Genomic DNA, 24554 nt, shown 5'->3' on the forward strand with positions numbered 1-24554 from the left:
CCATTGGGGATAGGATGGCAGTGACGAGGGCTAATGTGATAGTAGCCGAGTCAAGTTGAGGCGAAGAAAGAATTTGTAGCTCCTTTGTGACAAGAGCTGCTTGAAAAGCTTTGAGAAATTGAGGAGAAAGATGGGTGAAGGTGAAAATGAAGGATCCCATGGCCGGAACACCGGGGTCTGCAGACAGGTGCCCGGTTTACCCTATGACTGTCATGCGTGGGGTGTCCAAAGACCGGTGAAGGCATGCCTGGTGAGCCAGGTCGCATCAAGGCATCTTTTCCTAGACTAAAGAATAACTCCTAACCCTTTGTCATGGTCGATGATCGAGACATCTGCCTGCCTGCTGGGAGTCCGTGATATAAAACGGGATGGCATTGCTGCCTTCTCGAAACCCAATACTTCACTTCTACATCTCCTCATTCCTCTCACTTCATCTGCAGACACCATCAGATACTTCAACTGAAAAGATGGCTGAACTTCTCGGAACCACAAGTGCCGGAGTTGCCTTGGCAGTGACAGCTTTGCAGGGCATCAAAGGAGTAAAGGAGACGATTGCCAACATCGAACGAGCCCCAGAGATGATTACCAACATCAAACAGGAACTCCAAGATATCGAATGTTTGATGGAGCGCCTCAACATCTCGTTCCAGTCAAACGAGACCGAAGTGATGTCCGTCGCCGAAAACACCAACGTGCAATCCGCACTCAAGGCCTGCAGCGCTTCGTCTTTAGCCTTGGACAACGAGGTCGGCAAGCTTCTCAAACGCTCAAATGACGGACGGGTTCACTGGGTGGACAGAACCAAGATCGGACTATTCGGCAAAGACAAGCTCCAGGTTTTCGTGGACGAGCTCAGGATTTGCAAGCAGACTGTCAACTTGGCTTTGGCCGGCGCCAACTTGTGAGTACTACATCAAGTTCTTGCAGTTTTGACGGTAGATCTGATTTTTCCCTCTTACAGTTTGGCATCTCTCGAGCAAATCAAACAGCTTCAGGCGATCATGAAGCGACTTGAGACCAATGATGGTGATTCTCACTCCGCAGCCAAGCTTCAGAAGTCGAATGATTTGATCAGAGGCTACGAGAAGTTTCAAGCATCTCTGTTTGTACAGGTCAACGAGAGACGAAGCAAGTTGACAGTGGGCAAAGTCACGGTCTTGGAGTCGCAGACCATCGTTGGCATTCACGGCGCGGACGGGACTGACGGAGAGCTGGACGTCCAGCTTGGTAGTGTGGAGGGCCAAGGATCCAACATGCTGGTGGGATATTCTAGGGGCATTGACCTGAACGCGACCTTCTTCAAGAAAGATAGGTAGTTCCTGATTCCAGAATCCACGGAGCGATGTCACAGCAATATGGCAGAGGAACATCATATGGAGAACATCGGTTGCAATACAAGCATCGTTCAGACTACAGCTTGTTATCTTCGGGCTCTCTGTAGTGGTAACCTAATAGAAGAAATTTAACCATTGGAGTTCTACATGCTTTTGCGGTGACTTCAAAGGCCCCGTCTTGATTCTTTACTCCTGAGATCCCAAAATGGCTCGCTCGTTAATTTTTTCCACATCCATGCTACTTGTAGACTAATCACGCCAGGTGGGCATATTCCTTGTTGAAAGCCCGTCCAATAACCATTCTACGGATTTCCGAAGTTCCGGCGCCAATCTCATATAACTTCGCACTGATGATAGTTAGTACAAAAGAGCTGGGAGGGACATTAGATTGATCACTTACTCTCTCAACAGCCTTGAAGCTGGCATTTCCTCGACGTATCCCATGCCACCGAGGAGCTGGATGCTGTCCAGGGTACACTCTGTCGCCCTCTCGGCAGCATACAAGATGGCACCGGCGCAGTCCTGTGTCTTGATCAACCCCTCCTCGTCAACAGCCTTAGCCGTGGCATATGTGTATGCACGAGAAGCCTGGAGTTTGGTGTACATGTCTGCCAGCTTGCCCTGGATGAACTGGTTCTGAGCGATGGGGATGCCAAACTGCTTTCGCTGGTGGGTAAAGGGGAGAGCGACGTCCAGCGCAGCCTGCATGATACCAAGAGGCCCAGCGCTGAGAACGAGACGCTCAAGGTCCAGGCCCTCCATCAGGACTCTGACACCACCATTGATCTTGCCGAGGATGTTCTCTTTAGGCACGAAGACGGAGTCGAAGTTGAGCTCGCCAGTGTTGCTTCCGCGCATACCCATCTTGTCGAGCTTCCTTGCGCAGCTAAAACCCTTGGTCTTTGTCTCGACAAGGAACGCCGTGACACCCTTGGACCCCTTCTCGGGCTCCGTCTTTGCGTAAACGACGATGACGTCGGCGTCGGGACCGTTGGTAATCCACATTTTGGAGCCATTTAGGACGTAGCCGCCATCAACGGCCGTCGCCGTCGTCCTCATGCTTACGACATCGCTACCAGCCCCAGACTCGGACATTGCGAGCGCGCCGACGCTTGTGCCGGCAATCAAACCGGGGAGATACTTCTGCTTCTGCTCCGGAGAACCATTGAGCTGGAGCTGGTTGACGCAAAGTTGAGAGTGGGCGGCGTAGCTGAGACCAATTGAGCCAGATGCACGCGAGATCTCTTCCATGACAACGCAATGCGCCTGGTAACCCAGGGCCAGGCCACCGACGTCTTCATCGGCAGTCATGCCTAGGAAACCAGCCTCGCCCAACTTTTGCCACATCTCGTTGGGGAAGGCATTGCTCTTGTCCGTGTTCGCGGCGACTTCTTCTGTGATCTCGCGCCTTGTGAACTCCTGCACACGCTCGCGCAGCTCGGTAAGGTCGGCTTGTGACGGTGCTTCGAATCCCTTGGGATGCTTAGAGGAGTGGTGTCGGGTCTGGAGGGCGGGGGCGGCGAGGGGTCGCAATTGACGCGCTGGCCGCGCCAACGATCTGAAGGCTCTAACACTTGACATGGCTGTAGATTTTGCGACTAAATAGAGAAGCAAATGAGTTGAGAAGAGGGAGAGAATGAAAAACAACAACTTCTCCTACGATTGATGATCCAAGTTACCTTAGCTTGACGCCGAGCTGGAGGTCCAACCGGGACAAGAAGGTGCTCGGCTATGGGCGGCTTCCAGCGGGCCGAGGTGAGCGATTGGACGTCACTGGAATGGTATCCCGTCAGCAAGCGAGCGGCCCTCGAACCTCTCCTTCCCGTCTTCAAGGGCTTCGTCGGCACATGCAGTGCTCCTCCTCCATACTCTCGAACTACCGCAACCTTGGGATCTTCCTTTGTAAACGTCCAAAATATGTCTTTCTCAAGGTCATCGAGAGATGTGCTGCTTCTGTCGCGTCAATTGACCCGGCCGGGGTTCAGGGCACCCCGCCTCCCGCGATCCGCCCGTACCGTTGCGACCTTCACGCCGCCGCACCAGGCGAGCGCCATCTCCCGAATCCAGACCAATGTCGATCCGATGTCCGAGGAGTACAAGGAGAACGAGAAGCACATGGGGGATGTGATGAAGAAGATGCAGGACTTGACACGAAAGGTGCACCTGGGTGGCTCAGCAAAGGCGAGGGAAAAGCACCTGGCGAGGAAGAAGATGCTGCCGCGCGACCGAGTTACTGCATTGGTTGACCCTGGCACGACATTCTTGGAGCTGTCGCCGCTGGCCGCCCATGAGCTTTACCCCGAGGCTGATGTTCCTGCGGGAGGCATCATAACAGGTGTTGGTGTCGTCGAGGGCGTAACGTGTGTGATCGTGGCCAACGACAGTACAGTAAAGGGCGGAACGTACTACCCAATTACCGTCAAGAAGCATCTGAGAGCACAAGCCGTGGCCCAGGAGAACAAGCTGCCGTAGGAACTCCATTATCTACCCTCCTCGGCTAATGATTACTGATACTGACAATGACACAGTTGTATCTACATGGTTGACAGCGGTGGTGCTAACCTCCCACACCAGGCGGACGTGTTTCCGGATCGCGACCACTTCGGACGCATCTTTTACAACCAAGCAAGGATGAGCTCCATGGGGATTCCCCAGATTTCGGTCGTAATGGGTCCGTGCACTGCGGGTGGTGCTTATGTGCCGGCAATGAGTGACGAGAGCATCATTGTCGAAAACCAGGGCCACATCTTCCTCGCTGGTCCGCCGCTTGTCAAGGCTGCCACTGGCGAGGTGATCAGTGCGGAGGAGCTGGGAGGCGGCAAGATGCACTCATCTGTTTCAGGAGTGACGGATTATTTGGCAGTCGACGATGCTCATGCTATTACACTCGCGAGGCGGAGCATCAGCAACCTGAACTGGCCTACAAAATCACCTTCAACAGCGGCCCCCGTGAAGGACTATGCCGAGCCTCTTTACTCGCCGGACGAGCTTTTGGGTATCGCCAGTACCAACCTCCGGAAGCCCCTGCCTATCAAGGAGGTCATTGCTCGCATTGTCGACGGATCCGAATTCTCCGAGTTCAAGCGTGACTTCGGTTCAACCCTGGTCACCGGATTTGCCCATATCCATGGCTACAAGGTTGGTATTGTGGCCAACGATGGTATCTTGTTTGCCGAATCGTCTGTGAAGGGTGCACACTTCATTGAGCTCTGTGCTCAACGAGGCATCCCGCTAGTCTTCCTCCAGAACATCTCCGGCTTCATGGTCGGCTCCGCCGCCGAGCGTGGTGGCATCGCCAAGCACGGCGCGAAGCTTGTTACTGCTGTTGCATGCGCCGATATTCCCAAGTTTACCGTCGTTGTCGGAGGCAGCTATGGTGCCGGCAACTACGGCATGTGCGGTCGAGCTTACAGCCCCCGTTTCTTGTGGATGTGGCCGAACTCACGCATTGGTGTCATGGGCGGTGAGCAGCTGGCTGCTGTTATGGAGACTGTTGGCAAGGCCGATCCCGAACTAAAGGAGAGGATAGAACGGGAAAGCGACGCAACATACTCGTCAGCCAGATTATGGGTCAGTCATTGCGGTTCACACGCCACGCAACTTTTGCTAACCATGCTCATAGGACGACGGCATTATCCCTCCCCAGCACACCCGTCAATATCTGGGCCTAGGCCTGAGAGCAGCAATGTCAGGCCGAAATGAAGTCAAGGCCGGTGATACCAAGTTTGGCGTGTTCCGAATGTAAAGAGGGTAGATCTTGGTCATTTAGAAACGGGAGCGCAAAATAAGCCATTTACTATTATTTCCTTCTGAACTTCGGCACCTCTCCGTACAGTGTTTCCTAAGCTTGGCGATATAATTGGTAATCGGTAGTGAGTGCTAATTCTTTATCATTTATCCGCTCTGTGGCAAGAACGTATAATGACTGATGACCGATTGTCGATCCAAAGACCACAAACGAGCCATCAGCCCCCATATTACTTGCAATAGCTTACGTTTTATTAAGTGCACCTAGCTGGTTGACGAGGTTCTAGGTTCATCCGGGTGCCTTGCATGCATTCCCGCCGTTGCAGTCAACGGCGTAGTGGAGAACTTTATTCGGGGCCCTGAAGATGGCAGTTTGGCAGACGGTGAAATTCCCCATTCATATTCGCAAAACTCGCATCTTCCACGAAAGTAAATTCCCCGGCCGGAGCAGACTGCCAAACAGAGACAGACATGGCAGCATACGGGGAAGGTTTCTGCAACAGATCGGGAAGGAGCCAATCGCACGGAGCTCTCTCCGGAGACCCACCGGCCAAACCCTTGCCGAACGCCGGCGGTGAAAGCCCCGGACGTGTTGCACAACCACCTAGCCTTAGGTTCTTCCCCTTTCCGTGGCCTCTTCAACCCATCACTCACATATCCCCATGTCTACGCATTTCATGACACCTTTCCACAAGTCTTGCAGATCAATCGTCAGCAAAAACGAACGTGGCCACAGCTACGGCCGTCCACGTGCTCATATTTGTGTGACGTTTATAATGGGTCTTTGGTGTTCTACACGAGACGTGCGGATCAATTTTCTTCAAGACTTATCCATCGCTTGTTCTACTGGCTTCGAGAAGCACGAAAGTACCTGACATAACCGGATAGGGTCTGGCCGAGGTTGAAAGTATGGGATAGATGGTGTTGTGGTGACACGCGACTAAAGCTGCCCGAGAAAAAAATAGAGCCCGTCTCCGGCCACGGCAGCAAGGAGCCGATCTCATTCGCTTGTTAGTTTCAAGCCGAATATCTCACCACCCGGTCAGAGATGACTGATCATATTTTCTTCCGTTTCTTCTCACCCACGTGGTGTGCATCGTGCTTCTCTTATTCCCAAACAAGGCACCCTTCACTTTTACCTTCTCTCCCAGGGCAGACCGCGATTTGTGGGCAACCCATGCAGTACACTCACACCCCAGTCTCACCGATCGCCAACCCATGCCTCACCGGTATGCGCTCACCGGGCTAGGCCCTGCAGTTTGTTCTTTTGAACTTTTTTTTTTGCTGTTGTCTTTAGGGCTACTAGTACGGATATGGGACCCGGATAGTGGGGTGAGTGTCTTGATGCCGGCTGCGGCGGGCGCAGCAGGTTTGCCTTTTTGGCACCCTTTCGAAGGCGGTCTCTTTTTTTCCTCTCTGTCAATATCTCTCTCTCTCAAGCCTTGGCTCGGAGATGTCGATGTGCTACTGCATGAAACAGAACCGGTCAGTGAAAGATGTTGGATGGTGCCCGGAGGCTTGGAAGAGACGTCAACGCCGAGAGGCCTGATGGAGGCAGACCGGCGGCTCGAGTGAGCGTTCTTGCCAGCAGGCTCTCGTGATACGGTTCACCGCCATAATATCAAGGGCGGGTATATGAAGAGGGAAGCCCTAGTCGGTGAATTGGCTCGATCTGGTTTCGTCGACCCAGACTAAAGGCAGTTGCCGAGGAGAGTTCTTTGTTCTAGAAACAAGCCATCCCCAAACAAGACAACCTCATCCCTCTCTGGGCCGAGGATACATATCATCAACTACCTTCATTCCTCATCTTCTTACTGTCAATTCGTCTATCACTTTAGCTCAAATCATCTGAAAAAATCCCCCATACCCTTTTCATCACCACAAGTTGAGACAAAATGGCACCCTCTGCGTTACCGGAACAGCCCCAGATGTACGCATCAACCATCTCGGAGATGGCACGCGGCCGCAAGTTCTACCCTTCCAACAAGTTCATCATCAGCTGCGGCACCGTCACAATCGACATGCGGGCACGGCGCGTACTCCTCATCTACAACAAGAGACACGCAATTTACCAGATGCCCAAGGGGCGGAAAGATATCGGCGAAGGCCTCCTCGCAGCGGCGTTACGCGAGACCCGCGAGGAGACTGGAGTCACGGTCAAGCCCATTACCCTGAGACTCAGCACGAGAGCTACACCTGCGGGTGGTCCCTCTGGTGCCCCGGAAGTGTCCGAGGAGATCACCGATACGGAACCGATTGCCGTGTGTCACTACCCAGACCCGGCCACCGGAGCTATGAAGATGGTGTTTTACTTTGTTGCGGAAGGGAATTGTGATCTTGGGCCGGAGGGTTGGACGGGAGAGGACAGGGTCAAGTTTGATGTCAGCTGGGTTGATGTTGATGAAGCTGCGGACAAGTTGGCTTTCAAGGAGGATGGCATGGTCGTCACCAAGGCTCTGGAGGATTTGAGAAAATCGGGGTATGATTTCTGATTTCTTGGGGTGCTATGTGTTTCTATTGGGTCGGAAAAGTTGGGCGTTGGCCATTGGAAAACGGGAGGCACGATTTGCGTGGGGTAATTTGACTTGAGCACAACCGCGGCAGCATCTGGTGTTGGTATTTGTCGGGATTCTCTCCTTTTTCTGGGCTGGAGAACATCTGGAGGCAAAGAAATTTGAACCAAATTGTTTACAGGAAGCAGTTTCCAATTGAAGTTTGTTCCGGTCACTTTGGTGCATCTCAGTAGCCTGGTGAGCGCCATGAGAACTACCAACCCGATGTCTCGAGGACCACCCCGAGGACCTTCCTATTAATTGTCAACGAAGAAAAAAAGGTCTAAGTGGAAGAAAAGAGAAAACATGAGGAAACGGAACTTCGGCCGCGGACCAACTCCCGAACATAGCAGGAGTCTGACAGCTTGGCGGTGACAGGGGCTTCCCATCCATCTCGGATGCATTATCCAAGTCTCCCCGGCGACATACTTGCCCCCAACTTGCGATCGATTCCTGGGAAGAAAGTTCAATCTGACAAACCAGAACGCTGGGTCTTGCAGGACGGGCTGGCTGCGGTGGTCCAGCCCACCGCTGCCTGCGGCCGCTTCCCTGCCATTAAGACATCTGATGAAATAGAGACGTGCGGGAGAAAATGGCTGAGAATTGTCCAGGTTTATTGCATTCAATTCCGATTGATGATTGGTTTGCGTTATATTCACCGCGTGTATGTCTCGTCGTGCCGTCCCTTGGCGTCTCTCATTTCCATGAGTACGATTCATTCACCGCGATGAAATCGAGGAAAGACAAAAGGGATAGAGACAACATTGTTGACCGAGAAAGTTCAAATACCTAGCTGCATGGATCTTTTCTTTTTGCGAGTCTTTCCTGACTAGCAAGCGCAATTGGTGTCTCGGGTCGACCGCGACTGCCGAAGCCGGACGGCCGAACTCGGGACCGGCGCCGGCAACAATTAACTTTGTGGGGCCGATCAGATCCACCACTGGCGGGGTCGACCTCATTGCCGAATGGAAGCAAGTGGTGACATCACCCCCACGAAGCCCCTCCCGAGTCCCAAGCTCCTGAAGGGACCCTCATTGCTACCCCTCCATGGAGACAGTCGAGGACCGCGGCTCCCCCCCTCTCTTGCCAATCGCGAACAATGAAATCGTCCAAACAGAAGGGGCGCAAAAAAGCTTCCGTTAGCTTCGTCTGTACTGTAAACGTCAGCGAAACGGAGCAGCTCTCGACCCCGCCAAACGCAGCTTAATCCGTCATTGACTCTCCACTTCAAGGAGCCCGCACCGCAGCGTATTACCTCCACTTGACGTTTGAAGCATAATAAATCCGATGTCTTCCCACACTGCTAAAGCTGCGCGCTCCGCTTCCCAAGCTTTATTTAGATCGTCGTCCTTGATTCCCAAACAACCTCACTCCCCCACTCCTGCGATAGCTTCCAGATCAACAACCACGACAACACCAAAGAGCTTTGCGACTTGCTGCAGCTCAATCAACAAATCAACACCCCTCACACAACAAATTCACAAGTCGTTTTCGACGCAAGCCGCCAAGATGTCGACTATGCCCGCTCAGCACGGTCACAGCGAGGGATGCTGCAACATCCCTCCTGTTATCTCCAAGGGCTACGATGCCAAGGGCAGCTACGAAGAGATTGGAGGAAAGAAGACCTGTAAGTCAATTTCCAGGCCTGCAGAGCCAATGCGTGACAATGCTAACTCATTCGCTATAACAGACGTCACCGGTCCCGCCGACGCAAAGAAGGCCATCGTCGTCACCTTTGATATATTTGGATTCTTCCCCCAGACACTCCAGGGAGCCGACATCCTGGCCACCAGTGGCGCCGAGAAGTACCGCGTCTTCATTCCAGACTGGTTCGCTGGCGAGCCCTGCCCCATCGAGTGGTTCCCTCCCAACACCGAGGAGAAGCAGAAGAACCTCGGCGGTTTTTTCCAGAAGTTCCCTCCACCCAAGATTGCTGAGCAGACCCCCGACTACGTCAAGGCTATTCAGTCAAAGTACTCGTCCATTGAGTCTTTTGCTACCGTTGGTGTAAGCCTTCCTTCAGTATGCCACAGACCTATTGGGTGAAACTGACACATATTGCAGTACTGCTGGGGCGGCAAGGTCGTCTCTCTTGTGGCTTCTGGCGACAAGAACCCCTTCAAGGTCGCCGCCGAGATCCACCCCGCCATGGTCGAGCCCGAGGATGCCAAGGGCATCAAGATTCCCCTCATTATGCTCGCTTCCCAGGACGAGCCCGAGGAGGATGTCAAGAAGTTCGAGGCGAACCTTAACGTAACCAAGCACGTTGAGACTTTCAAGGACCAGATCCACGGATGGATGGCCGCTCGCTCTGACTTGGAGGATTCCAGAGTCAAAGAGGAGTATACCCGTGGCTACAAGACAGTCTTAGAGTTCTTTGGAAAGAACTTCTGAAGTCCCTAGCAGATGTGATTATTATAACCATCAATGAGTAATGAAAAATGAAAAATCCCCGATATCTCTGCATAGGACCCACGCGAAATCTCCCGTACATTTACTCTGGCATCACTATGTTTGCGTTCCATCAGAGAAATTAGGTTTAGACAAGAGACATTTCCGGCAAATTAAGTAATGACTGGTTAAGGGAAAAGTCACAACAGCTCATCTTTGTGATAGGTCCACATTCCTCTGGCCCAGTCTTTGAATCTCCAGAAAGTCTTCGACAGAATCTGTACAGTTTCGTATTGATTCTGCCCCCAGAGAGCACCGTTCTCTCTGAGGAACAAGAAAATGGCCAGATTCCCATTTTCGGCCGCGGAAAGGATGGGACTCTTCCCATTGATATCCTCTTTCATGTTCACGTCCTTGCGAGTAGCCAGATACCTCAAAAATTCCAGAGCACCCTGATCGATTGCCTTCTGAAGCACTTCTTGGCCATTGAAACAGTCTTGATCGGCTCTGGGATCATCCAATATAATTTTGATGATTTCTCCTCGGAGTCGAAGATCCGAAGGCAGATCGGAAGGCACCTGCAATGCATGCCACAGAACAGTCCGACCGTCGTTGTCCTTCGAGTTCACATCCAGTTTTGTTGACTCTAACAGCGTTTTGAAAGAATTCGTCAATCCATGCTTCAGGGCGTAAAATAGCAAACTTCTTCCCTTGTCGTCTTTTGAGCACATATCAAAATCGGGTCGGCAGAATGCCTGAATTATTGCAGGATGAAAAGCCTTCTCAGCGTAAACCCACAAGAGGTTCGATCCAGTACCCTTGTCTATGACGGGATCGGCGCCGTAGGCCAAAAGCTCCCAGATAATGCGGTTGTTTGGTTCCCCATCTGCACAGGCCCTCGCTAATGGTGTCTGGCCTCTCAAATCAGGAGAATCGACCTTGCAATGCCTCTTCAAGAGCAATTGTACGGCATCATGACTGCCGTGACTCACGGCCCACGATAATGGGGTTCTTCCATTGATGTCGGCCCCCTCTATGTCTGCCTTGTTGTCCAGAAGATATTCCATGACCGCGATATTGCCGCTGTTGACAACCATTAGTAAAAGACGCCCCTCATTAGTTCCTTCACCTTCTATGTCGATCCCCCTCTCCAGCAGAAATTCGAGAATCGGTACGTTGCCTTTGAGAATGGCACAGTAAATGAGGGTATGACCATCCCAGTTTGGGGCTGTAATGTCCGTTCCCATCTCTATGAGTAGCCCAAGAATTGATGCGCTATCTGCTAGCACAGCCACTGGTGCGTGAGTGTGGCCGTCCAGAGCTTGCTTGTTCAAGTCGCGACTTCTAAAATCGGTCTCACGCTTGGTGGAAACCCACGAAGCGATCCAGTTGCTGACCATGACAGTCAGGGATGCGGGAGTCTCTTCATCCACGACCTAAGTGTCAACTGAAGCCCCATGTGCTAAAATTACTTTGGTAGTGGAGTTCAATCCGAGGAAGATGGTCTGCTCGAGAGGGGTTGGTCCCATCTTGTCGATCGTATTAAGAGTGGCCCCCATGTTGAGAAGTACTCTCAAAGTGGCCGCCAGCCCTTCGTCCAAAATCGAGATCTCATCGAGAGTGAGGTTTCTTCCTCTCAAGCGAAGCATCACCAGCTCCTTTATCGTATCGTCCAATGAGCTAGGCTGCGTTCCTACAGCCAAGTCCCGAAGGCGTGGAAACATTCCGTATTTCCGATGAGCCCAGTAGCCCAGTAGCCCAGTAGCCCAGAAAGAGTCGGAATAGCAGTGGTATCCATTCAAGTTGCGCGTCATCACCTCTCTCAATGAAGTGAAGAACTGCCATCCAACTGGCCCTAGTCGCGAAGTTGCTTGTGTCTCTCGCCCTATGATCTCCCATCCGACTGGCCCTGATCACGAAGTCGCTTGTGTGTATCGCCCTATGATCTTCATGTAACAACGCCATATGAGCCATGCTGATGGGCTGCAGGAATATAGACGCCGCATTGTCCTGTTCGGGCTCGTTGTCAAGTTTTCTCTTAGCGCCAAACTTGATGAGCACCTCTAGAATGTCCTTATCCATGTGCTCTATGGCCTTGCTCATGACCAGCCGGAGATGTTGAAGTGAGATCTTTTGCCGTGAAGTGATGGCTGGCGATGATGATGCGACTTGCGGGTGTTCGATGGCATCGATATCGAGGTAGAATTTGACAAGGTCCGCATGACCCGCATAAGCAGCCCACCACAGCGCTGTTGTGCCATTCTCGCCGGTCGAGTACATCTCATCTTCTGGGAAAACAGATGTGGTAAACAGTTGAGCAATACCGTAGTATGCTGCTGTGTGTGCTGAATTACAAGGGAGAAATGGCAACCGCCGCAGTCTTCTGAGAGCCGAAAGGGATCTATTGCGCATAGCTTGGTTTTGAAGGAATCCAAGAGCCCCTTTGGGGACGGTAGAGCTCGCACGGGTGTGCTCCCCCCAGTTAAGAGTTGCATAAGTGAGGAAAGGAGTCGAGTCTTCCCAATCTTGCGTTTCATAATCGAACGAGGCAGAGTCATTAGAGTTGCCGTCAAGGTTGTCGATGGAGAGGTAGCTCACACATGCAGTCGCAATCTGAGAATCGATTTTGGGGAATAGCTCATGTCGTTTCCCTTCAAAGTACTCCTGTGTAGTCTGGTGTACAAGTCGCATCACGCCACTCTCTGCTCACTGACCGTAACAAGTCCGGCGCATACGGATATCATGGTTTCGATAGGCGTGATGTTGTCCTGGTCGAGTCTTGAATGGCCTTCTTCGACAGCAAGAGCATGTTGTAGTTCTGTGACTTTCAAGGGTCTCTTGGCGCCAATGATCCAAGAGAGAATTTTCAACGCAGGCTCGGTCTGCTCGGAGGGTTGAGATCGCACCCGTTTCATAGCCTCATCGTATACAGCTGAGTAGGCGTTCTCCTTTTCATTCGTTGACCCAAAGGCTCTAAGTGCCTCCTTGAGCTTTTTTGCGTTCAGCTTGTTGGACCAGGCGTCTATGAGCAGCCTAGCCAAAAGGAACCTGTCCATATTAGCACCCCTCTCATGATTTGTGTAGGAGACTATAGCAAGTCTTCAAACTTACATGCCGTTAACTTTCATCACGATAACCTTCCTGATTTCTTTCTGCATATCGAGGTTGCCACGGACAAAGCTCTGCATATGGGTCATACGGCCTGACACGTATCTCATCACGTCTTCTTCAGTGGCCCGAATCTCTACAGCGATAGAGTTCGCAAACTCCGCCGCCTGAATAATCTCTGGGATATCCCTGATGGTTGCGAAGATGTTGACTTGAGATACTTGTTGTAGACGGAAGACTTCTGGGAGGAAATCCAGTCGAGCGTTTCTTTCACACTCATCCAAGGCGTCAATGACGACAAACACTCTGTCATAACAGGAAGCTATAGTCTGTAGCATTTCAATGGTCTCTTGTTTTGACCTAAAGGTGTTGCGTTTCTGATGAGTGCTGTAGAGCTCCTCAAGCCTAGGAGGGATCGTCGAGAGGGATTGCGCCAGCTGCTTCGCCAAGCTGGATAACAGATCGTGGCAATCTTGGCGCTCGGTGTCCTTGAAGTTGCAATAAGTATAGGCTATCCCGACCCTTGGTTTCTCCTCAAATCAGCGAATCAGATGGTCTATGACGACGGAAGTCATGATCGTCTTGCCGGCCCCTGGCATGCCCCGGCATAACAGAGTCTGGCCTTCATTAGATATTACCCATTCGAATTCGCTGGACTCTAATAGCCATGAGCTTGTGTCTTTTTCTCTTGTAGAGAAGTAGTCTCGCTGTTGAGATGAGTAATTGGACGATGTCAGCCATTCCAGTATTTTCTCTCGGTGTTTGCCAACTTGCTCGGTGTACATAGACGCCACTGTCTTATTTGTACTCTGGATGGCTCGACTACAGATTATTATTAGTAGCCGATACAATAACGCTAGCTGAATCACATACTAACCCATTCGACGCATTCTTCAGGTCGTTTAGCAGCTGTATCTTGATAGAGAGACTCAATTGGATGTCTTTCATTTCTTTGGGATCCATCAGTAGCCGCTGAACAATCACGTCAGGCTTCAGCTTGTCCCTTTTTCTCGCATTTGACAGTTCATCAAGAGCTTTGAACTTGTCCAACTTTTCTTGCAACTTCGTGAGGAGCTTCCAGGATCCTTGAATTATAACATCCAGGATGGGTTTCTCTTCGTCATTGAAATTCTGCTTCGTCCGAGCAGTGTCCTTGAGAATGGATACGAGAATCTTCACGCTGTAACGGGGTAATCAGCATACTTCTCGGAAAGCAAGGCGAATACCTCAGGCGCTTGAGAGAAATTGCTGTGATACTCTTTCGCCTTGTCTATGACGGCTAGGAAATCGCCGACACCAAATCCGAAACTCATGCTGCGCAGTGTTAGGCGGGTATGGTCGTAAACACATGAAGTCGAAGCAAATAGAAAGGGAAGCAGACAGATGTGCATGGGATAGTGCTGCCTTTGGGGAAATCACACTCCAGATATGATATCACATTCGTGCTCAGCCGCACCAAGTTATCCAGGCGGGCTGTGTGGTGGCTGCACTAGCTTTCTACGTAGGCTGGAGGTATCACAGGCCTTCCTGTTATGCATGTTGTCGTAGCTATTTCTACAAGGCTATGCTAGGCGGACTACGACAGGAAAGGTACTAACACGCCTACTACTGTTCAACGTTTCCAGTCTGCTGAACGCGACATCCTCTGCATGGTGGCTGTCTACTCGCCAATGGTTCGCCACTGAGCCTCATGCCACCCACCCATAAGCTCTTGGCTCTGAATCAACTCTGATCCAAGAACGGAACTGTCTCACAAAGCCTGGCGAAGGGAGAGGCTGAATCTACTGAGAAAGGCATATATTGGGAAAGCCAGGTAGAGAGGCTAAGAGTACGAATCGTGGTGTAGGATTCTTGTGAAGCTGAGGTTTGGCATCAACTCAATTTTTAAGAGGCAAATCTAGGCATTGCAACTACTCTCTATGAATTACAGGGTAGTCGAGGCTTTTTGTGACGCCGTAGATTGGGCAGCCGGACTAGGTAGATCGTACTTGATACTGGATCTTTAACTTGAAAAGAGAATGTTTGAAAGTGTGGGCCTATGAATCAGCGGGGCGAACGGTACCTTTCGGCTGGCTTCAAGCTTGATAACTATATATGGAACTATGAAGATCGGGAAGTGAGAGAAAGTTGAATTTGGCGAAACCCATCGACTCCTCCGTAGTCGAAGTAAGTGGAAGGGCCATCACTGCCCAGCACCGCCTATCCTATCTAAGTTTGCCGCCAAGTGATCAATATTCGAACAGGAATACACAGTAGTCATACAAGAGAGCCAAAGCGAAGCGCCTTGAGCAAGAAGACGTTTGAACGTCAAACAGAGCCTGAAATCTGATCAATAATCTTCAGTCCCAGTGTCCGGGAAGTATGAACAGTATCAGGATGACTACAATACTGCAGAATCTCCCGTCGATCCGGCAACTTGGTTCGATTTGGCGCTGATACTAAGATCTGGTGATAGATTAAATGCAAATTTGCGAGGTATTGATTTAGCGGGAATAAACATCGAACTTAAACTCTCCTCTTTCAGCTTAAATTGAGGGTGTTAACTCAGGAGCCCGAGATACTTTCAGGTCAAAAGATCAAGTCACTTATAACGATGGAGCAACTAGTCCCTCTGCTCTGACCCACGACCAATAGATTTCCTCGTCCCAACCTCATTCTACAATCCGAGCATAGCACCATCGCCCTTCAACCCACCGCCTCCTCCTCCTCGGCGAAACAACCTCAAACCCCTTCCCCTGAACCACCGAGATACCAGCCCCATACCTCAACAACACCCCAAGCACCCTCACATCCTCCGCCCCCAAAGCATACCCGACAGCAGTCTCTCCCCTCCCATCCCTCCAATTCACATCAACACATCCCCGTCCACACAAAAACTCCACGAGATCCGCAACCCCAGCCGCAGCAGCAAGATGCAACAGCCCCCTACCCTCCCCATCAACATCCTCAACCCTCACCCTCTCGTCTTCAAGCAGCACAAACAAGGTATCCGTATCAGGCACAAAGATCCGGCCGGACTTAATCCACGCACAGAGGGCATACCAAACCGGTGCCCGAAGATCCCCGTCTTTGAGGTTCATGTCTACGTCCGGGGCCGTCATCAGCAGACGGGCCACTGCCGGGTTGATTGTTTCCGCGGCGTATGATATTGCCGTTCTACCGCTCGCGTCTGGGAGGTTGATGTCGGCTTCGTGGGTGAGGAGTAAGTTTACCGCGTCTAGGTTTCCGCGCCGGGCGTGTTCGCAGAGGGGGGTGGTTCCTTGGGCGGACAAGGTATTTGGGTTCGCTCCCTGTTGAAGGAGGTTTCGTATTTCGTCCAGGAACTTCTCATCGGTGATTTCGTGGAGCTTTTTGTCCAGGACTGTCTCTGCGCTTGAGGCGTTTACGCGGACCGGTTCTTGCTCGACAGGTTCGGGATCTTGTATATCGAGAGACGCTTCGGTCGTGGTGTCAGTGACCTCGACCCATCCCTGATCAATAGCTTCATGGGACTTTGGATCCAAGGAGGTCCCCATGTTGGGTTTGCCGGTAGTTTCAAGGAGTTGTCGGTCCAAAATGGCATCTACCCCGGAACCGTATACCTCAGGCTTGATCGCCGGAGCAACCTCAGCCACCTCGCGCCGCCGGGCCTCCGTTTCCCACACTTCGGGCCTGGTATTAATCTCACGAACCATCGTCGGTGCTGCTGGAAAGGTGAAAGTCGAAACGTCAGAGAACCCGTGATGAACGAGATTCACGCCCCAGAAGCTGGAAGCAGATGGCTTACCTGCTCCTGTTGTAATATCCTACCTCGAAATATACGCACTAGACGAAGGATCAAACCCCAAGGGAAAGCGAAAACCTGAGATGATTTCCCCAAACCGACGTAAGCACGGGTTTTGTTGGGCCGACAAAAGGCAGCCTTGTCAACGACTGAGACGCACACGCACACGCAAACCACACACACACCCGCGACCCAACCCCATGGGACGCATACGCCCAGCCTATAACAAGGCAAACCAAGACCAAATCCTCCAACACCTCTTCACACCTCCAAGCCTCGCAATTCGTCCATTCGCCGCGCTCTCAGCGTGTGGATCTTTTTGCTTTTAGGGGGTGGCACTTGGTGGGTTACACACCAGGCAGCTATGAGCATTGCTTCTGCGTCACAAGGGCCACGCGCGAGGGGCTGCTCCTACTGGACCAAGTCAGAGAGACTTGGCCATCCTCACCTGTGTCTGGCCTCCTCATCATTGCCTCAACTATGCTTACAATGCAAAAAAAAAACAAAAACGTCTGTGAATCTGGGACAATTTTTCATTCTTCTTTCATACATCAATTGGCTTTGAAAATGGCCAACTGCTACCATTAGCTAAGTTATCTCATGCAACCATCTCTGTCTGCCGTTGTCGCATATACGCGACCAAATCAAACGCCAAAAACCTCGCCAGTCCCTGGTATGCTGCCGTCCCGGAATGAGAAGAAGTTGAGAAGAAAGAAGATAGTTGCACAAGCAGCAAAAGAACCCCCCCCTATGCTCACGATGTGAGAGAAAAACAAACCAACAAGACCGAGTTTCACTTCCGCCGGCTTGTCATCTAGGCAACCAGGGATTGGGGCTCGGACTTCTCGCAGGTAAAGAGGTTGACGTGGTAGTCTCCACGAGCAGCGCAAGCCAGAATAGGCTTGTGCGGGTGGAAGGCAGTTGCTGCAATGGGAGAGCCCCTGTTCTGTTGAAGGAAGCTTGAGTAAGGCTCGACTCGGGACAACTCTTGACCGTCAAAGTTGAAGACCTTGACGGCATGGGCAGAGGTACCACTGCAACTAATTATTAGTTTCAATGTTGCAGAAAGAGGGTTTGGGTGATGACTTACACAGCAAACACTGGTAGGTGTTCATGCGTGCTGGCTGTTCGAAGCGTGTCTCGAGTTGTTTGGTAAACGTGAAGAGGTCGATCCATGCGAATATCCCACAGTTTGACCTTGCCATTCCTGCTTGCGCTAAGCAGTTCTCGTTGTCCGCCACGCTGCAGATGGACGCTCTTGATCCATTGCCTATCCGTTTCGTCCTTCCACTTCTTGATCATGGAGTCCTGAGGTCTGATGCGGGTGTCGAAGACGCGAACAGCGCCGTCACCAAAACCAGCCACAACTGTGTGTCCGGTCATCTGGTCAGACGTCAGAGACGTAACACAAGAGCCAGACCGGGCGGGAATGTCGATGACGCATTTCTCAGCACCAGCGGACCACACCCGAATGACACGCACATCACCAGCCACGAGTACGCGGCCGAGTGACTGCTGCCAGTCAAACACCATGCCGGAGTTGACATTACTGGGCACCATGTGCGTAAGGGCTCGCCAAGACGAGGCCAGGTTGATGGATCTGTCGGAATCGTAGTTTTGGTAGATCCGGAGCACTCCATCTGACGAGCCAGTCATCAGGAATGCCTGGTCGTCTTCGTTGATGAACTTCATGTCACTGATCCTCGACCCTTCAGGATTTCCATTGGAAAACTTGCTCAGTCGGGCATGCTTCTTCCAATCCCAGACGCACACCGTGTTACCATCGTCTGCAACCGCAAGCTGGTCTTCAAACTGATGGAAAGTGAGTTTGGCGGGTTGTGAGCCATTGTTGGTGATGCCAAGCTGGTTATTCCACTTATGGCTACCGGCAAATTGCTTGAGTGGTTGTGTTTCGGTCAAGATGAAGTCGTTCCGGGATCTTCTCCAGAGCCGTTCGTTGTACTCGGTGCTGCCTGGTTCGTCCGACTCGCTCGGCTTCATCTGAGGCTCGCAGAAGTACTCGATAGACCATTCCAGGAAAGAACTTTGTAGTGGCATAGCTGGCGCTTCGCCCAGCTTACGATCCTCGAAACCAGTGGAGACGGGCTCTTTAGCAATGTGATAGTTGGCATGGATAGCCGTTGGGTCGCTCTGTTCTGGTGGGGCTTCAGCAAGCTCAGGAGCCTTTATCTTCTGGGAACCAACCCTATGCAGGCCGGGCGAAGGTGCCGGAGAGGAGTAGTTTGGCTTCTCGTTGGCATCAGCCTTTCCGTCACTGCCAAACAGTGGCAGCTGGAAAAGCAAGCTCGCCGTGCGACGCAACAGGCCAGGAGATGGCAGTGGTGGGGTAGCCAGCGAGTTGGAGACGCCAATCGCATTGCTTCTTTGGCTCAAGTGCAAGTGGTTTTTTGTTGATGCACGCTTTGCCCTCTTTCGAATGTCATCGATGAGGCTTTGCGCATGCTCACCAACGGGTGAAGCCATCACAGCTTGGTGGACATGGTCCACAATGACTGTAGCGTCACGCTGAACCTCAGGATGAGGATCAACATTCAGCATCAGAGCATGCTTCCAGCAGGCCGAAAAGACGGTGTTGTGGGCGAAACCGTGAACGTTGGGCTTGATGGTGCCGTCTGCGTTTCGGTTTTCTTTCCGTGCATAATGCAGGCCCATCTTGTGGTCCATGCCGTCCTGGCCTGGAGGGAACAATAGATATTCCCTTTCTTCTTGGAGCTGCTCATAAGCAGCAACAATGAACTTGCTCTCAAAGCGCAGAATGAACCTTGAGAGGAAGACAAGGAACTCACGGCGAACCATTGGGCTGCCGTCGTTGGCCATGTCCAGAAGTGTCCAGGCGATGGACTCTTCGATCCGAGCGACCTCATCCGTCAGGTCGATGATGCCCAAAAAGGTAGTCATGGAATACACCATGGCAGCTCTCACTTCAGGAACGGGATCCTTGGTCAGGAACGACAACTTGGCCGGCGCATTCTCTCTAATACCACGCCATTTGGCCTCTGGAAGTTCCTGCCACAGCTGACTGATGCAGAGACAAGACCACTGGCGCAGGAGTGGGTTCTCTTGGTTCTGCAGGTGCATTAAGCAGTAAGTCATTATGTCGGTTTGATTGCACACATGCTGCCCTGGCTTGTAATCCTTGCAAAGCATGGATAGAATGAAAGCGCACATCGCCTTATGCTCAGCTTCATTAACGACTGGCAAACCCTCGGATGGCTTCAATATCTGGGCAAAGTAGTTGTACCCGCTGTCCTTGATAAGGTCCTGCTGGCAGGAAATATCCACAGCCAGAATACGGGTCCAGATGAAGATCATGACCGGTTTCAGTTCCGCAGCAGCGGACTGTAATAGCTTGAGGACATATGGGAAGATGCCTATGCTCAGAGCAAGCTGGACTGCCCATGGGCCCAGGTCAAGGAATCTTCCGAGCAAGATGAGCGCCCTAACTCTATGCTGTTGACTCAGAAGAACTTGTAGCACCACTGGGAGCTGCTCAGGGGGCCTCTGAGACAGGGCATCACCACGGGTGAGGTAGACGTCGAATGCTGTCAGTTGTTCGGTAAAGAAGGTCGAGTTCTGGTACTCGTACTCGAGGCCTTCGTTCTCCTTCCTTTCCAGCATAGGCAGCTGGGCCAATGCCATGTCCACGGCCAAGTCCCAGCTTGCCCACAACGGGTGCTGTCGGGTCTCGGGGAGCTCGGGGAAAGACTGTGGGTGGCACCCGTAGACAGACATGATTCTCTGGGCCAGAAGAAAGTTGCGGAAAAGAGCGGCCACCATGAGATCCTGTCTGAAAAACTTCCGGAACAGGTGTCGGGGCAGTGTAGTCCAAGCGATTGTATCCGTAATGGCCGTGAAGATCCAGTTCAACTCGCCGAGTGGCGTTCTTCTCTCCTGTAGCCTGCCAGGCAGCTTTTTGGCGCGCTCCGGTGTGAGATTTGTCTTGAGAGGGTTCTGGAGAACGAAGAACCAGAGAGCCATCTCGATAGGGGTGGTGAGACATGCCGTGAACAGATCGGCTGGGAGGAGCGGGTTCGTAGGGAGATTCTCCTTGACGCCGCAGGCAGCCAAGTGGATGTAGGGCTGAAACACGGTCTTCTCATAGTTGGGGTCTCTTGCGGCAGCTTCTTCCTCTTCTTGTTCGTGCTTCTCGACAAATCTGTGGTAGTTGTTGAGGATATTACCAGCTTCAGAACAGTCCCAGACGTAAATCGTAGGGGCATGAAGCCACTGTTGAAGATCGTAGAGCGAAACTGGGATGTACTGGGTGTAGTTCTTATTAAACACCCAGATCTCGCCACTCGCAGTGGGTTTAGGTACTCCATGGCCGTTGTAATGAAGAAGAACCCGCTCATCCTTTGCGTTCCTACGCAGGGACTGACAGAACTTCTTCGTCTCTTCCACCGACGGATCGAGGTACTGCTTGTATCTCGTGCGTATAGCCAGTGTCTCGTACTGCGCCTGAAGGGCTTTGCCGATGTTCTCGAGGGCCTTCTGAGGTGGCGGCGTTGTAGGGTCTGTCCATGCTTCCAGTTTGGCGCCCGGGTTCGTCTTAAGCTGGTCGGGAGGCTCGACTGAAATATTAAGGCAGACGGCCAACGCAGCAGACACTGTCTTGAGTCTATCTCGCATGCGCCAGTCCTGCAGCTTGTGTAATGTCGCCTTGGGCTTGCCTGTTGTCTCGTGTCGCTTGTCGGTCCAATACATGTACCAATTCTGGAGGAAGGAGTCAGCACGGTTCGAGTTGCGAGTGGAAACCAACAAGTCCCAATGGCGCAGGGAAGCGATGTCTTCGCACTCAGGCTCGTCTGTATCCAAGATTGCCGACACGGCTATCGGCCCCATCCACCCGGGAGACTGCATCGTCTGAGAGGTCTAGATGGGGGAGGAATGTAGACTCGAGCCCTGGATACGGTCATGCCCCGCGTTGCCCCTCGGGATTGGATTCCGGACAACAGACTCCCAATATGGCGTGCAAGCCGGGAGAGAGCAGAGCACCAAGTATCCTTTCTTTGCGCGACGCGCGCCGCCAGGAGACTATGGTTAGACCAGTCCGGCTGGCCAGCGCCGCCACAAGGCCGCCAAGTGGGGAGGCGCAGAGCTCGGGGTGGGAAAAAGGAAGAAGGGCAAAAAGTGTAGATGGAGGCTATGGAAAAGGTTGCAACTCACATTTGCTATCTGGGCCAGTATTTCCGGCGACTCGTGATATTCATCGAAGCCATGTCTGGCGCCCCAATGCGGAATATCTTCTTCGGAGTGGTCAACCTCTTCAGGGCGGCTGACTCCAAATTCGCTCTTGGATCGCATCAGCAGCGGTTTCACGGATGGCCGCTTCGGTCGATCCGAATCCGATTGTTCGCCGGTAGAGAAGCCAGCGGCCAGGTTCTGCTTGTTGCCCGGGGCACTTGATGGGCGCCTTGCGTTGCTGTCATCGTGGCTCGTGGATCGTTGAAGTGCTAGAGGAGGAGGAGCAGCACCGGCGTAGGGTGAGGGTTGGGCTGTCGCATCGGGAAATGCGGAGGATCCGTTAGGACCCTGGGTTTGCGGCATGTTGTTGGGACTTCCATTAACTCCGAGCAGCGCAGTGCTGTTTGTCCTCCGCGAAATGCTGGCGTAATGTCGAGGTTGAGAAGTTGAGGGTGTGGGTTTGTTGGAGGAGCTCGACTGTCGAAGGTGACTGGCGGGCGAGGGGCGAGGATGGGTCTGATCTTGCGCAGCGGCAGCCGTCATCTTGACGGCGACACTGTCGTTGAAATTTGAATTTGGCGCGCAAACCACCTAGAAATCGATTACCGCGACGACATCTCGGTCGTGAGGTGTCGGGCGGGATGAGGTGGATGAAGATATCGGGTAGGCGATTGCGTCGGTGACGCGAATTTGGAGTTTTTGGAGAGGTTGACGGGAGTGACAGGTCAGATCGGGTCAGGTTGGCAGCGCAGCGCAGCGGCTAACACCCAACTTCAGCTCAGCGTGGGCAGGTCGGCAGGCAGGTCCACAGGGTGAGGTGAGGCAGAGGTGCACCTGGCCCGCGGTACACCGTAGAAGACCAGCCAAAATTTAGGAATGGCACCTTGGGCTGAGGTCAGCTTCGGCCACCAGCCTATCAGGTGCCGGGAACAATCACCTGCCTTCTGCTTCGCTCGCTCCGAAAGCTTCTTCCGATGTTCCGATAAAGGTATTCCTAATTGCCTATTTCTATTTGCCATGTCTTTTGATATATCAGAGTCACCATTGCTCATAGAAAACAGATGACGATTATATTCAATTTAGGAGCAGTGGTTCATCTCATCTCTCGAATTTGTACTCGGGCGCAGGTCACGTCCATCAACAACGAGAATAAGGTACTGCGTATGGATGGGAGATGGGAAATGGCAAAACGAATCAGAAATGATGGACGGGAGGCAATTGATGACCCGACCCTGACCGCCTTTCAGCTCCACATCTCCGCATTTCGTCCAGTCTCCCGCGTCCACTCTGGCGAAGCGCAGCAGGCAGGAACAGATCCGAATCGGGAATCGGGGGGAGATGAGGTAAGAAGGCCTCGGCCGGATGCACGGTCCAGGCCCGCCTCAGAGACATCAGGGCGCTAATCCGAAATGAGCAATCCGAGTTCCAATTCAATGCCCTTCTTGAATCTTCACATGGCTCTCTCTTGCGCCTTGCCTCGTGCAACAACCAGCAGAGCAGAGCCAAAGTTCATTCTGTCTCGTTCTGTCACAGACTGAGTTGGCATGAACGAACGCATCGGGCTCCGCGTTTGTCCTGCGAAAGTACTCATGGACTGGTCTTTGCCAGAGACAGTACTTGCGAACGCTGAACTGGTTTAAGGCGGCAGGTCCCGTTGGATCACGGCACCTGCCCTCTGTATATGGACTTTTGGGTGTGGTGGCAGGTGGTGAATTCCCAAGAAACCTAAGTGTGCCTGACAATCAAGGTTTATCAATCTTGCGACAGGCGCTACCGACGTGGCTACCTACCGTATCGCAGGCTTATTAACAGCACGAGCAAATCGGAGAAAACATTCTTCGCAACATCACTCAGGCACGGTGGGGAATGGGCTGGCGGGAGGCGGGCGCGTTAGAAACAATGTCTTGCCCCAAACGGCCGGCTCGCTCTCTGTTTTTCCTTCCTCTCCTTTTTGTTTCCCTTCTTTCCGTTTATTTTGCGGGGACATCGTTATCGTTTTTTCTTTTCTTCTCTTCTTCTTTTTTATGGATCGTCGCATCCCTCTCTGTTGGCCTTGAGCACGTCATAACCGACATCGCCGACCCATTCACCTCTGTCTGTGGGCTTGTTGGCCTGTGTAGCTGCCACGATACGAGGTAGGATTCGCTTCAAGTTGCAAGCTACATGTGGACTGTGGGAGTCCATCACTTGTGTTTCTGCTGAATTGCGGCTTGGCCGTTTCTGCCTTTATGCTGACAACGACGATCACGACGACGAGGGGGGCGCCCGCTTATGCTTGTAGCTCACCGCATGCCCTGCTTCAGGGTCATTCGTTGTTGAGACGGTTTATGCTTGGAGACCTTCCCGATCGCCGAATGTGGCTGCGCTCTTAAGACTCGAGACCTTATAAGATGGACTGGTCGGTTCGTCGTCGGCCGGTGCGTCCATGCGCGCCATCAGAGGCCATCGCGAGGG

The 24554-nt window shown here is 52.4% G+C and overlaps 9 protein-coding genes across 9 annotated transcripts; 5 read left to right on the plus strand and 4 right to left on the minus strand.

The window, feature by feature from the left end:
* Positions 1–467: 467 nt before the first annotated feature.
* Positions 468–1316, plus strand: BDP81DRAFT_388780 (uncharacterized protein; the record flags this gene model as incomplete). The annotated part of the gene is made up of 2 exons (XM_060587173.1): positions 468–901; positions 962–1316. The coding sequence occupies 2 exons, from the start codon at positions 468–470 to the stop codon at positions 1314–1316; spliced, it is 789 nt and encodes a 262-aa protein (XP_060451954.1).
* A 271-nt stretch (positions 1317–1587) lies between these two features.
* BDP81DRAFT_456709 (acyl-CoA dehydrogenase) lies at positions 1588–2915 on the minus strand (the record flags this gene model as incomplete). The annotated part of the gene is made up of 2 exons (XM_060593205.1): positions 1588–1681; positions 1735–2915. 2 exons carry the CDS (start codon positions 2913–2915, stop codon positions 1588–1590), a joined length of 1275 nt encoding a protein of 424 aa, XP_060451955.1.
* Positions 2916–3169: 254 nt separating this feature from the next.
* Positions 3170–5424, plus strand: BDP81DRAFT_363703 (carboxyl transferase). The gene is made up of 3 exons (XM_060586475.1): positions 3170–3802; positions 3863–4904; positions 4957–5424. The coding sequence occupies exons 1-3, from the start codon at positions 3252–3254 to the stop codon at positions 5077–5079; spliced, it is 1716 nt and encodes a 571-aa protein (XP_060451956.1). The 5' UTR covers positions 3170–3251; the 3' UTR covers positions 5080–5424.
* A 768-nt stretch (positions 5425–6192) lies between these two features.
* Positions 6193–6816, plus strand: BDP81DRAFT_12170 (uncharacterized protein). Its single transcript, XM_060581614.1, has one exon. It carries the CDS (start codon positions 6300–6302, stop codon positions 6654–6656), a length of 357 nt encoding a protein of 118 aa, XP_060451957.1. The 5' UTR covers positions 6193–6299; the 3' UTR covers positions 6657–6816.
* Positions 6506–7840, plus strand: BDP81DRAFT_413753 (NUDIX domain-containing protein). The gene has a single exon (XM_060589307.1). It carries the CDS (start codon positions 6977–6979, stop codon positions 7571–7573), a length of 597 nt encoding a protein of 198 aa, XP_060451958.1. The 5' UTR covers positions 6506–6976; the 3' UTR covers positions 7574–7840.
* A 1302-nt stretch (positions 7841–9142) lies between these two features.
* On the plus strand, positions 9143–10027 carry BDP81DRAFT_306492 (dienelactone hydrolase; the record flags this gene model as incomplete). Its single annotated transcript, XM_060583281.1, has 3 exons — positions 9143–9260; positions 9324–9640; positions 9698–10027. The coding sequence occupies 3 exons, from the start codon at positions 9143–9145 to the stop codon at positions 10025–10027; spliced, it is 765 nt and encodes a 254-aa protein (XP_060451959.1).
* A 622-nt stretch (positions 10028–10649) lies between these two features.
* BDP81DRAFT_456712 (uncharacterized protein) lies at positions 10650–14095 on the minus strand (the record flags this gene model as incomplete). The annotated part of the gene is made up of 7 exons (XM_060593206.1): positions 10650–10670; positions 11017–11136; positions 12194–12724; positions 12760–13072; positions 13136–13662; positions 13696–13839; positions 14006–14095. The coding sequence occupies 7 exons, from the start codon at positions 14093–14095 to the stop codon at positions 10650–10652; spliced, it is 1746 nt and encodes a 581-aa protein (XP_060451960.1).
* Positions 14096–15585: 1490 nt separating this feature from the next.
* BDP81DRAFT_12193 (ankyrin repeat-containing domain protein) lies at positions 15586–17053 on the minus strand. Its single transcript, XM_060581618.1, has one exon. It carries the CDS (start codon positions 16804–16806, stop codon positions 15784–15786), a length of 1023 nt encoding a protein of 340 aa, XP_060451961.1. The 5' UTR covers positions 16807–17053; the 3' UTR covers positions 15586–15783.
* A 354-nt stretch (positions 17054–17407) lies between these two features.
* Positions 17408–22849, minus strand: BDP81DRAFT_363710 (WD repeat domain-containing protein mip1). Its single transcript, XM_060586476.1, has 3 exons — positions 22083–22849; positions 17986–21629; positions 17408–17929 (listed from the first exon to the last, which is right to left on the minus strand). The coding sequence occupies exons 1-3, from the start codon at positions 22641–22643 to the stop codon at positions 17710–17712; spliced, it is 4425 nt and encodes a 1474-aa protein (XP_060451962.1). The 5' UTR covers positions 22644–22849; the 3' UTR covers positions 17408–17709.
* Between the last annotated feature and the right edge of the window lie 1705 nt (positions 22850–24554).

This window comes from Colletotrichum phormii, assembly GCF_030913505.1.
Source record: "Colletotrichum phormii strain CBS 102054 chromosome Unknown BDP81scaffold_1, whole genome shotgun sequence".
NCBI classification, from domain to species: Eukaryota; Fungi; Ascomycota; class Sordariomycetes; order Glomerellales; family Glomerellaceae; genus Colletotrichum; species Colletotrichum phormii.